The following is a 13112-nucleotide window of genomic DNA, read 5'->3' on the forward strand; positions in this document are numbered from 1 at the left end:
CCCAAACTAATCCATGACAATCTCAGGGTGACTTGAAATCAAAAGTTGAGGAGAGTAGGGGATTTTTTTTACCCTTAATAGTTTTAATAATTGGGTGTTGTCTTCTGTTTTCAAATATTTTATTTATTTGATTTATATTGTGCGTTTAAGGATATTTGGGAGTAATTAAAAAAAATAATAGAGTATTCTTTTCATCTGCTGTTTAAATATTTATTCTTTTTATGAATATGGTTTTACTATTATGATTCATTTATATATCTTGATTGTGTTTGATGTTTAATGAAAAATAGTGATGTTTCTGTTTTTTACATTGTTGACTTATACGGAGTCTGTCTTGTTACGGTTTCCAATTCAGATTTTGTCTGCATGTTTTAGTGATACTTTGTCTCTTTACTCTGTATTTGGTGAGGGTTCATATGTGTTCTGCATATATTTTGCTAGCATGTAGTTTCAGCTTGTCTTGTTCTGTCTTTTAATATCGGGTTATTACTGTTAAGTGCTGGCAGTTAGTGCTCTTTTTGTATGGGAGATTTACTATATTGTAACTAAGTTTACTTGAAGCTTTCTGAGCGCCAACATGCTTAACAATAGTCCCAATACCATATGACTGTAGGTGTCTTTTTGCCAGAGTCTTCCTGTTGGTACCACCAGTAGTGCATATGTATTTACAAGTTTTAAGTGATATTTTTACCTTACAACACTAAATATTCTTTTTCATATAAAATCTGTTACTATAAATGCATATTTTTTAAAAATTATTTGTGTGAAGGGTAGGACCTAGAAGTGTGTGCAAGGCTATAAGGTTCGCCTATGGACACCTAAGTCCCTTGCACCAGCTCTGGCTGCACTGGCTCCACAAGATAAAGCAGGATTCTATCAGGATCTGTGCTACTTTGTATTAGTGGCTCTCCCCAATCTCAGCCAGGGCTTAATTTTCTGTTTTTATAAACCCAGGGTCACTTCTTGTCCTCTCTCCCCTGGAGTCTGTAGGCACAGCAGAGCCTGGGGAATCATAAAAGCAGCAGACTGAGCCTGTAATCATTGGGAATGCACTAGAGTGGTGGGAGGGTTGTGGAGAAGTGGAGGCAAGCTACAGGCACAGGTTGGAAGGGGATAAGCCAGAAGAAAGTGCCTATGCAGTGTTGGGGAAGCTTCTGTCTCAGGTGACTGCACTGATCTCTGAGAGAAGCAGCTGGCTCTGGAACCAGTGAGTTTCTTAGAGAATGAGATTGAGAAAGGAAGGAGGCTGCTGCAGAATGGGGAAGAGCTGGCAGCAAGCAAGAATTTTTCACCATGATGCAGCAGTGCTGGACTGGGGGGCATTCACTGTGTGAGCACATAAGCAGCAGTACAACAGTAGCATGTCAGAGAGAATGTGTGTTTCTGTCAGAGAGAGTGACACACACACACACACACACACACACACACACCCACCCATGCACACTTTGGGCTGGATTTTAAAAGCCCTACGCATGCCAGGACTATTTTAAAAAGGCCCGGCGGCTCGCGTAAAGCCCTGGGACATGTATAAGTCCCGGGGCTTGCAAAAAGGGGCGGGGTGGGGGTGGGGCCAGAGGCCTCGGACATAGGGCCATTTTGGCGCTGTGTCGGAGGATTGCTTGCCGGCAGGCTGCCGGCGCGCACAACTTGCGCCTGCCCAGAGTCAGGTGCAAAAGGTAAAACAAAGGTCGGGTGGGGGGGTTAGAGTAGGGCTGGGGGGGAAGGTTAGGGGAAGGGGTGGGAAGGTCAGGCTAAGGGGAAGGGAACGGGGGAAGCCAGTGCGGCTCGGCGGGCGCAAAGTGCACAATTGTGCATCCCCTTGCGCACACTGACCCCCGATTTTATAATATGTGCATACATGTGTGCGCGCCGGGTAGCCCGCGCACATATACGCCCGCGTGCACCTTTTAAAATCTACCCCATTGTCTGTGAATGTGTTGTGTGTGGGTGTGTCTGAGAGAGAGTATGTGTTTTTGTGGTTGTTAGTGTGTATGTGCCAATAAAATTTCTGCAATCTAAAAAATCTGTTTGTGACTGAGCGTGGTGTCTGATACTGGCTGGCAGTATCATTACTTTCAGCTGGTTCAAGAACCAGACCAGGAATCCAGAATATATCTCTACAAGATATAAGCAGATGTGTAGGGGGCCCAACCAATTTGCATGGATGGAATTTGCATGGATGGAATGGGGGCTGCAACTCTGTTCACCCATGGTCTCTAGAAAGTGTTCAACTTCTTAGTTATTTAGAGAAGATTACATTTATTTTGGCTCAATTCTGCTGGGCTCCAGGGTGACTTAGTGTGCTTTTGGAATCTGTTGATATACGTGCTGCAAGGAAAGTGCATGAAGGCATCAGATATCCCATGTACCAGTTTTTTGAAAATTCCCCATGGCCAATATTTCCTGCAATCCGCCCCTGGCTAGAGCTCAGGCCAGCAGCGGCTGAAGAAAGGGAAGAGGCCCCACGTGAGAGAGAGGCAGTTTGCTTGTGTGTGTTTGTGTGCGAATGTGTGTCAGCTTGTGTATGTGTGTTTGCACTGTGTTAATCCATGACAATCTCATGATGACTATAAAACAAAAGTTTCCAGGTATGGCAAGCAGGGTATTTTCTTTTTTCTTATTAGTTTTAATTATTGGGTGGTATTTGATGTATCTACTCTTTATATTTTAATGGTATTTGGGAAATTTAAAAAATTGTTTTGAAAAGTGTTTGTTAGCATTTTCTATATTTATTGATTTGATTTTACTATTGTTTTATATTTCTTAGTTTTTATTGTTTGATGTTTTATACACAGTAGTATACACAGTGGTTTCTAAATTTCACCTAAACCAAACCATCTCGCTGCCATTTCCAGACTAACATAAAGATTCTGAAGACTCACGCCTTCTTTGCCATCTAAACATTGGCAGACTGTTAGTCAGATACCTGGAAAGATCGGGATCTGTACGAAAGACGGACCACCTATTCATCCTTCACAGCAGGAAGAAACAGGGGGAAGCGGCCTAGCAGGCAACCATAGCCCGCTGGATCAAAGAAGTAATCAAGGCGTCCTACATAGAGGCAGGGAAGCCTTCACCTCTATGTCAAGGCCCATTCTACAAGGGCCTAAGCAGTATCCTGGGCGAAAACCAAGATGCGGTCGCCTGCCGAGATCTGTCGGGCGGCGACTTGGTCCTCCATCCACACCTTCTCGATATTCTATTGCCTGGATGTTCAGACCAAGTAGGATACAGCATTCACAAGGGCAGTACTAAATGGGCCACGGGCAGCCTCCCACCCAGTTCGGGAGTAGCTTTTGTATATCCCATTGGTCCTGAGTCCATCTGCTACATGCTAGGAAATGGAGAAATTACTTACCTGATAATTTAATTTTCCTTAGTGTAGACAGATGGACTCAGCACTCCGCCCATGGCTGCCTCGCAATCAAGAATCCTCGGGGGAACCTCCCCCTGAGTGCAACAAAAACACGGGTAAGCCAAGCCTTATCTCTAGTTCAGTCATCCATATTACCAGGTGTCGACGCTTCTCAGTGGAGTGTCCTGGCGGTCTCCAGCTAGAAACCACGTCAACCAATTCAAGTTAAGTTAATCAAGTTAATCAAAATTATCCAAACACACATATCCATAATTGCTTTTGAGGGGAAAACTGGAGAGCAAAGCCTCGTGCACGGTATATGTAGTGCTGATGTCAGATTGAATCTGACTCCGTCTCCAACTGCTATCAGGAGCACACTATACCCATTGGTCTCGAGTTCATCTGTCTACACTAAGGATAATGAAATTATCAGGTAAGTAATTTCTCCAATATAAATGCTAGAAGTCTTTAAAGAAAAAAGAAAAAAATGGGAGAGTGTGCTAAATTATCCCTCTCAACTGATCAGCAGATTAATTCAGATAAAAAAAAATGATACTTGGAAATATCTGTATACAAATTCTAGAAGTCTTAAAAAAAAAAAAAAAAATGGGAGAGTGTGTATAGTACCAAATGAAGAGGTAGAGATATAATTGGCATCTCACCTGGTGGAAAAAGGATAACAAACGGGACATGTGAATACCAGGATACAAATTGTATTGCAATGATAGGATGAATCAAATGGGTGGTGGGATGGCCCTATATTTTAGAGGGCATTGTGTCAAACAGGATAATAGTTCTGATTGAAACAGAATGTACCATAGAATCCTTATGGATAGAAATTTCATGTGAAAAGGGGAAAAAATAACATTGGGGGTTTATCTACCTGAATTTTGCTTTTATATGTATCTTCAGGAGCCCTATGTAAAGAGAATTGCAATAATCCAGAGACAATCAGAGAAAAGCTTGCACTGAAGGAAGAAACTCTCCCATTGATAAAATATATTTAACCTGCCTTAACAGCCTCAATTTAAAACAAATCCTAACCTTAAAATATTACTAATCAGGGCCTTTAAAGTATAATGTTTCATCAAAATAAAATTGCAGTTTTCTTAGACTCCCTCTGACATAAGTGGCATGTGAGGTCATTTTTAGTGGCACAGCAGCGACAGTACGGTATTGAATAGCAGCTGAATGGATACTCTTTCTGCTGCTGCTACCAATGCGAGCAGGTAGCCCCAAGCTGCATAGGCATCACTATGGGGTGAGGATACACCCTGCCTCCGTGTTGCCAGTAAGAGTTGCGTTTGTCTGCGCGATTGGCCCAGCAGCAGCAGGAGATGACGTTTGGTTGAGCATGCTTGTCCTGTGGCAGTGGAAGAGAGAGCGGACCCAGTGGCTGCCAGTGGACCTCATCCCACTGGCAACTGAAGATGTCCAGCCCTGAGAGTGTATGTGCAAGCATGTGTATGTATGTGAGAGCTGGTGAGGGTGGATGCATGGGTGAGAGCCTGTGTGTGTGTCTGATTGCATGTGGGGGAGAGGGCATGTGCAGGTTGGAGGGTGTGAAAGAAAGAGAGGAGAAAGTTTGTGTGCACCCTCCCCCATCCCAATTAATTTATGGTAATCTGATGGTGACAGGAAATCAAAAGTTCCTGGGTATGGAGAGCAGGGTTTTTTCTTGTTATAAGTTTTGAAAGTTGTTTGTCTGCTGTTTTGAAATATTTTTATGGTGGTTGGAAAATGTAAAATATTTGAGTTTTAATTATTGGATGTTCTGTTTATTAGCTGTTTTGAAACTTATTGGTATGGTTTTACTATTATGATTATATTTCTTAATTTTGTTTGGTTTATGAGGCATGGTGATGTTTCTATTTTCCATTGTTGCACTGTATGCAGAGTTTGACTTGTTGCAGCTTTTAGATCAGTTTTTGTCTTCGTTTCTAGTTATACTTTTTTATGGTCTTTTCTGTATTTGCTGAAGTTCTACATGTGTAACTGAGGAGAGTTATTCTGCTAACTGGAGTATAGTTTCTGTCTAGGGGATCTATAGCAACCAGGCCTGTTCTGTTTTCTTAATAGGGGGTGTATAGGTGAGGAGAAGGAAAGGAGAAAAAGTCTCACTCTTTTTATAATTTTGGTTTTGCATGAGGAAAAAGTATCAGTTTCAATCATATTTTTAAATAGCTCTTGAATATTTGAACTGAAAATGTCAAAATTAATATTCAAGGTAAAGGAAGGGGAAGGTGTAATACATAGAATGAAAATAATTATTCAGATATTTACTAGTGTGATTAAGGTTTGGCGTTTTGTATGTACAACTACAATTAGTGTTATATACTTTACAATATGCTGATGAAAAAATAAATGGAATTTTATTTAACAAGTTTGCAAGTCAGTCATTACAATAAGAGTGTTGTCATAACCAGTTTCAGGTAAAGCCAACATAATCTGAGGTTCTCACAAAAGTAGTAATGAAGCACCCTTTGTTTCTTTAGGATGCAGACAAGAATATTATTAAATTACTGAAGGAGCAAGGACGACTAGTGCATACCAGTACTGTGAAGCACAATTATCCTTTCTGCTGGAGGTAAGAAGAAATGAGAAACAGATCAAGTCTGTTTCGACCAGCATGCCCCCCAGTACCTGTAGCTGAGATGTCTTTCATGCCTGCCTGCTTGCTGTTGCTGCGCACCTTGTTACTGCTAATGACTCTGCCCTCTTTGGTGGTAAATATGTGGAAGACTTTAAATATAGGTTTGCCACTAGTGGTTAGCTGCTACAAATGGCAAACCAAAGGGAGTGGTCTCTTTGGAGAATTCCTTCAGGAGCAAGTGGGGAAGGTGGTTATTGTATGAAATGTGGGTGGTATTTATTCAGGTACTGGAATGAGGGGGCTGGATCAGGTATTTTGTGGAAAAGTTTAATATTGTTGGTATATTTTATGGGTTTGGGATGGGTAGTTTGGTAGATGTGAATTGGGTAAGGATTCTGGGGTCATTTTTGGGAGGGAGAGTATTTCTAGTTATATAATACAGATTGGCTTATGTTCTGTGAGAGTGGGGGTCATATGCTAATACTGAATATTAGGGAGCTATTTATATTACTACAGTTATCTACCTTATAAATGGGCTCTGACCGGCCCGCAAATGCGCAGTAGAGAGCAGCTCTACCGCGCATGCGCGGGCGAGCACGTCGGTCAGAGCCGAGCGTGCCCGAAAAAAAAAATGGCGCTGGGCCGCAGGAGTGGCGCCGGCGAGGAGTGGGAGGAGCAGTAGCGGCGCCGCGCGCGGGAGGGACACCCCCCCCCCCCCTGGAGATCTTCCGTCTGCCGGTTGTGGATGATCTGAAAGGGGAGGGGATTGAGAGAGGCGGAGTGGCTGGAGAGAGTGAGGGGGAGGGGGAGGAGGGAGGAGAGAGTGAGGGGAAGGGGAGGGAGGGAGAATAGAGGGGGAGGGAGGGGAGGGAGGGGAGAATAGAGGGGGAGGGGAGGGAGGGAGAATAGAGGGGGAGGGGAGGGAGGGAGAATAGAGGGGGAGGGGAGGAAGAGGGGAGGGAGGGAGAATAGAGGGGGAGGGGAGGGAGGGAGAATAGAGGGGGAGGAGGGGGAGGGAGGGAGAATAGAGGGGGGGAGGGGAGAGGAGAGGGAGGGAGAATAGAGGGGGGGAGGGGAGAGGAGAGGGAGGGAGAATAGAGGGGGAGAGGGAGGACTAGAGGGAGGAGGAGAATGAGGGGGAGGGAGTGGGAAGGAAATGGACCGAAAATTTTTTTTTAAATGTAGCCCGTTGTTACGGGCTTAACGGCTAGTCTTGATATAAAGCATTTTGGGTTCTCATTTATGAAGGAAGGCTATAAATAAATGTGAAGGTATATTTCCAAACCAAACGTTTATCACGTGTGTATTGCAAATTGGAATGACATATTTTGAACATAGATGTGGAATAAACTATATATATTAATACTGTTTAAAGAAAAAAATCCAAAAAACCCCAAAGGTTTTAGCACCATGGCTGCTAGCTGTGGAAGGAAGAGAGCTTAAGGTCCTCTAACATTTTGGCATTTGTTTTCAAGTTCAGAATAAATATCTGTTTTTCCATTTCTGTGTCTCCATCTGTTTTCTGTTGCATTAGGGGCTTTTATTAGATGTTTTCAGTTAGATCTAGCCCTCAGTGGAACGCACATCCTGGTGCAAGAGATTACTTTGGTTTGGCAGCTAGGTATTAGCATTCATAATGCAATCAAATTTGACATAATCACAGGTTGGAGGACATTAAATAAAACTACTGTAGGAGCATGTAACGTTAAAATGGGACACTATGATAGAATGAGGAAATTTTTAGAAAAAAACTAAGTGATTGTAAGGATTAAAAGTTTGCATGAATTGTGGACATTAAAAATACCATTATGGAAGCCTAGATAAAATGTATTCCATGCATTAAAAAGGGAAGGAAAACCAAATGACTGCCAGCATGGTTTAATGGTGAGGTAAAGGAGATAGTTAAAGCTAAAAGGTCATCATTCAAAAAAATGGAGAGACCCAAATGAAGAAAATAGGCAACAGCAAAAGCACTGGAAATTGATGTAAAGTAATAGCTAGATAGGCCTAGAGAGACTTTGCGAAAAAGTGTGCCAGTGAGGCAAAAACTAATAATAAAAACTTTAAAGTACATTTGTAGCAAAAAGCTTGTGAGACAGGTGGGCTGCTAGATGACCAAGGGGCAAAAAGGGTGCTCAGGGAGAATAGGGAAATAGAAAAATTGAATTAATTCTTTGCCTCTGTCTTTTTGGAGGTGGATGTTGGGAATATACCTGCACCTGAAACATTCTTTAATATTTGAGATTCTGAGCAACTAAAATATCTGACAGTGGGGGATGTAATAAATCAGATTGACAAACTAAAGATAACTCACTAGCATCGGATAGCATCCACCCCAGAGCTGTCATATAACTAAAATATGAAATTGCCAACCTAGGCGGGCTAAAAGAAAATTTGAAAAGCTGGCGTTGAAGCAGGAAGACTGTGAGGGAGTCGGTTATACTGTTTAGTCAAGAGGTTAAAGGGACACTTGGGGAAGATAAGGTCATAGCGGGAAGACTGAATTCTTTGATTCAATGTTTAATGAAGATGATGTTGGTGAGATACCTTTGCCGGAAACTATTTTCAATTTTTCTGGTTCAGAAGAACTGATACAAATCAAAAGAAATCCATTTGAAATATCTGAAGAAGTGGAATATAAATACATAAAACAAATCACTGTGAAGCTGGAAGATGTAATAAGGCAGATTGACAAATTAAAGAATATCAAATCACCTGGTCCAGATGGTATACACCCCAGATTTCTGAAAGAACTAAAAAAATGATCTGTTTTTGGTAATTTGTAACTTATTAGCATAGTCGGTTGTGCCTGAAAACTGGAGGGTGGCCAATTTAATCCTGATCTTTAAAAAGGGCTCCGGGGTGATCCGGGAAACTATAGACTAATGAGTCTTACATCTGTGTCATGCAAATTGGTAGAAGCCAAGCTTAAAAACAAAATCACTAGCCATATAGATAGACATGGTTTAATCGGAAAGAATCAGCATGGTTTTAGCAAGGGGAAATTCTTTCCAATCTTTTAGAATTTTTTGAAAGTGTAAATAAAATGTAGAGAGATTAGCTGATTGATAGTGTGTTTCAATTTTCAGAAGGCATTTGACAAAGTCCTCCATGAGAGACTCCTCAAGAAATTAGTCATGGGGTAGGAGGCAATGTTCTATTGTGGATTGGTAACTGGTTAAAAGGCTGGAAAAAGAAGTTCTAAATGTTCAATTTTCTAAATAGAGAAAGATGATTAGTAGAATACCTTAGGGATCAGTAATGGGACCTGTGCTGTTTAACATTATTCATAAATGGTCTGGAAAACAGAGCTGGTCAAATTTGCAACTACTAAAATTTGTTAAGAGCAGTAGATTCCGAGGAACTGCAGAAAGACCCTTGTAGGACTAGGAGACTGGGCAACTGAATGGCAGATTAAATTTAATGTGGAAAAAGGCAAAATAATGCAGATATGGAGAAATAATGACAAATATAAGTACACAATCCTGAGCTTTGTATTGGGAATTACTAACCAGAAAAGGTTCCTTGGAGACCTTATGGGACAGTACATTGAAATCCTTAGCTCAGTGTGTGGTGGTGGTTAAAAAAACAAATATAATATTAGGAATGATCTGAAAAGGAATAGAGAATAAAACAGAAAATACCATATTTTGAGAATTGTGTGCAATTCTAGTCACCCCAAAGACATAGAACTAGGAAAGGTACAGAGAGGAGGGCAGCAAAAAATAGTAAAGGGGATGGAATATTTCTCATGTTGAGAGGCTATGCAGGCTAGGGCTCTTCAGCTTGGGAAAGAGACAGCTGAGAGGGGACATGATAGAAGTTTTATAAAATCATGAGTTGTATGCAATGGGCAAATAAAGTTCATTCACCCTTTCAAATACTAAAACAAGGGGACAGTCCATGAAACTAGCAGATTCAAAACAATTTGTAGAAGGTACTTTTTCACTCAACGTACAATCAAGTTGAGGACTGTGATCAAGGTGACTAGTATAGGGGAGTTTAAACGAGTTTTGGACAAGTTCCAGGAGTAAAAGTCCATAGCGCCTTATTAGCCAGGTAGACTAAAGAAAGCTATTGCTATCCTTGGGAGTGAGTAGTACAAGGAATTAGAACAACCTTATGGGATCTGTCAGGTACTTGTGACCTAGATTTTCCACTGTTGGAGACAGAATGTTGGGCTCAATGGCCAGCATGGAAAATCTTATGTACTTGTGACAGAATAGCTACAAAATAAATTTCTTTCCCATCAACACAGCAATTATTCATTGTTATCTTGTGTAAATGAGACTTCCTAGACTTTGGCAGGTCTTAATGTCTCTGGAGGCCCATTACTTTTCTGGGTTGAAAAGTACTGCTGGATTAAGTTGTTGATTTTGGAGGTGGGGGAAGATAAGACAATTCAGATAAAATTGTTAGCATACTGTGTGAATTTATTTTCTGCTTACTCAGCATGTGCTGAAATTCCATGACCTGATTTTAAAAGGCTAGCTTTGACATTGGCCAGAAATTGCTGAGAATGTGCTTTTAAAGGTTTTGCATCTGTTGTGAAGTGAACGTTTTTACTTTATACTTACAGCTTATTGCTCTAGTTGTCAATTCAATTCCTATCTCTTTCTAATTACCATTATAAGAAGTTTCTGCCTGAAAATTATCATAAACTTTTTGGTTTATAGTACTTCTAGTGTGTTTCTGACTAGATAGAAATGTAGGTGAAAGTTATATAGTGCTAAAGTGTGATAAGATTATAATATGTAAAAATTGATTGCAGTGTACAAGGCAGTGCACCATAAAGGTCCCTACATCTTGTTTTTTGAAATGCTGCAATTGTAAAGCAGGTACAGATTCTCTTTGAATGAAAAATGCTGCAGAAATGCAAATTAGTACCATTATCTTGCATTTTCTGTGTTCCAGTCACGAGAAGATGTGGCAAATTTTCTTCTTTAAATGGGTGGGGTTTTTTTTTAATTAGTGTTCATGTTCATGCTAGAAATTTGGCAATCATAGACTCCAGCATAGAATTTCTTTGAGGCTGACTTTTGCTGCTTCAACCTTTATAATCAGTTGGGAGCATCTGAGTTTTGAATCTGAACTTTTTAAAATAACTGCAAAGGGTCTCCAAATTATAGGGAGGATCTAAACTGTGCCCCCCTACCTCATAAACTTAACAGGAACAAGAAACCAGCTTTTGCTCTAAGCCTGCCTAAGCAAATTTAACATAGTTGTGTAGAGACTACAGTACCTAGGAGTCAGGTATTTCACTCAGAGATCAATGATAGTATAACATTGATGCTTTTAAATGAAAGGATGACAGACCAGCAGGGCCCAAAAAGTTATCTATCCAGTTGTAGTGTCAGACCATGCCCTTGTACAGATGTCTATTAATCTGTCAGCAAGTGCATCTCTGAATTATAACAAATCCTGGAAAATGAACACATTCCTAACCAGATATCCTAAAGTCCACCAAGAACCGGAAAAAATAATGGGAAACATTTTCTAAGCACTGATGACATACTTAATATCCACCCAACTAAGAGAGGCGATATGAAAGGCAAAATCATTGAGATCTCAGGAAGGAGGAAAAAAGACTGAAATAAAGAGTAAAAAAAACAAACAAACTATTAAAGGACATTGGTTTACTCCAGGAGAAATAAAAGGGAAGGAGAAAAGTGTGTGTGTGTGGTTTTATTTGTTGTTTTTTAGGTATCGTAAAAATCAAGAGCAGAATAAACTAGATTGAAGACAAGATGCTATCACTGTCACTGTAAATTTTATGTAGCATTATGTAGACACATGCAGTGCTATACTGACACACAAGAGATTTGTATCAATTCCATGCACTTACCTTAGAGACAGAGAAGACACACAAGAACATGCCATACTGGGTCAGACCAAGAGTCCATCAAGCCCAGCATCCTGTTTCCAATTCAGGCCATAAGAACCTGGCAAGTACCCAAAAACTAAAGTCTATTCCATGCTACTGTTGCTAGTAATAGCAGTGGCTATTTTCTAAGTCAACTTAATAGCAGGTAATGGACTTCTCCTTCAACAACTTATCCAATCGTTTTTTAAACAGCTACACTAATTGCACTAAACACATCCTCTGGCAACAAATTCCAGAGTTTAATTGTGTGTTGAGTGAAAAAGAACTTTCTCTTATTAGTTTTAAATGTGCCACATGCTAACTTCATGGAGTGCCCCCTAGTCTTTCTATTATCTGAAAGAGTAAATAACAGATTCACATTAACCTGTTCTAGACCGCTCATGATTTTAAACACCTCTATCATATTCCCCCTCTGCCGTCTCTTCTCCAGGCTGAAAAGTCCTAATCTCTTTAGTCTTTCCTCATAAGGGAGCTGTTCCATTCCCTTTATCATTTTGGTCACCCTTCTCTGTATCTTCTCCATCGCAACTATATCTTTTTTGAGATGTGGCGACCACAATTGTACACAGTATTCGAGGTGCGGTCTCACCATGGAGCGATACAGAGGTATTATGACATTTTCTGTTTTATTCACCATTCCCTTTCTAATAATTCCCAACATTGTTTGCTTTCTTGACTGCCGCAGCACACTGAACCGACGATTTAATGTGGTATCCACTATGATGCCCAGATCTTTCTTGGGTGGTAGCTCCTAATATGGAACTCAATATTGTGTTAACTATAGCATGGGTTATTTTTCCCTATATGCATCAACTTGCACTTATCCACATTAAATTTCATCTGCCATTTCAATGCCCAATTTTCCAGTCTCAGAAGGTCTTCCTGCAATTCATCACAATCTGCTCGTGATTTAACTACTCTGAATAATTTTGTGTCTTCTCCAAATTTGATTACCTCACTCGTCTTATTTCTTTCCAGATCATTTATAAATATATTGAAAAGTAAGGGTCCCAATACAGATCCCTGAGGCACTCTACTGCCCACTCCCTTCCACTGAGAAAATTGTCCATTTAATCTTACTCTCTGTTTTCTGTCTTTTAGCCAGTTTGTAATCCACGAAAGGACATAGTCACCTATCCCGTATCTCTTTACTTTTCCTAGAAACCTCTCATGAGGAACCTTGTCAAACGCCTTCTGAAAATCCAAATATACCACATCGACCGGTTCACCTTTATCCACATGTTTATTAACTCCTTCAAAAAAAGTGAAGCAGATTTGTG

The 13112-nt window shown here is 40.6% G+C and overlaps 1 protein-coding gene across 2 annotated transcripts in view; it reads left to right on the plus strand.

The window, feature by feature from the left end:
* The window catches only part of IARS (isoleucyl-tRNA synthetase), a 600554-nt gene that overhangs the window by 111204 nt on the left and 476238 nt on the right, over window positions 1-13112 (plus strand). For both annotated transcript variants that reach the window (XM_029600767.1, XM_029600766.1), the window contains exon 12: window positions 5851-5942. In XM_029600767.1, the coding sequence (XP_029456627.1) occupies window positions 5851-5942 (92 nt within the window). The remainder of the gene's footprint in view (window positions 1-5850; window positions 5943-13112) is intronic.

This window comes from Rhinatrema bivittatum, chromosome 4, assembly GCF_901001135.1.
Source record: "Rhinatrema bivittatum chromosome 4, aRhiBiv1.1, whole genome shotgun sequence".
Taxonomy (NCBI): Eukaryota; Metazoa; Chordata; class Amphibia; order Gymnophiona; family Rhinatrematidae; genus Rhinatrema; species Rhinatrema bivittatum.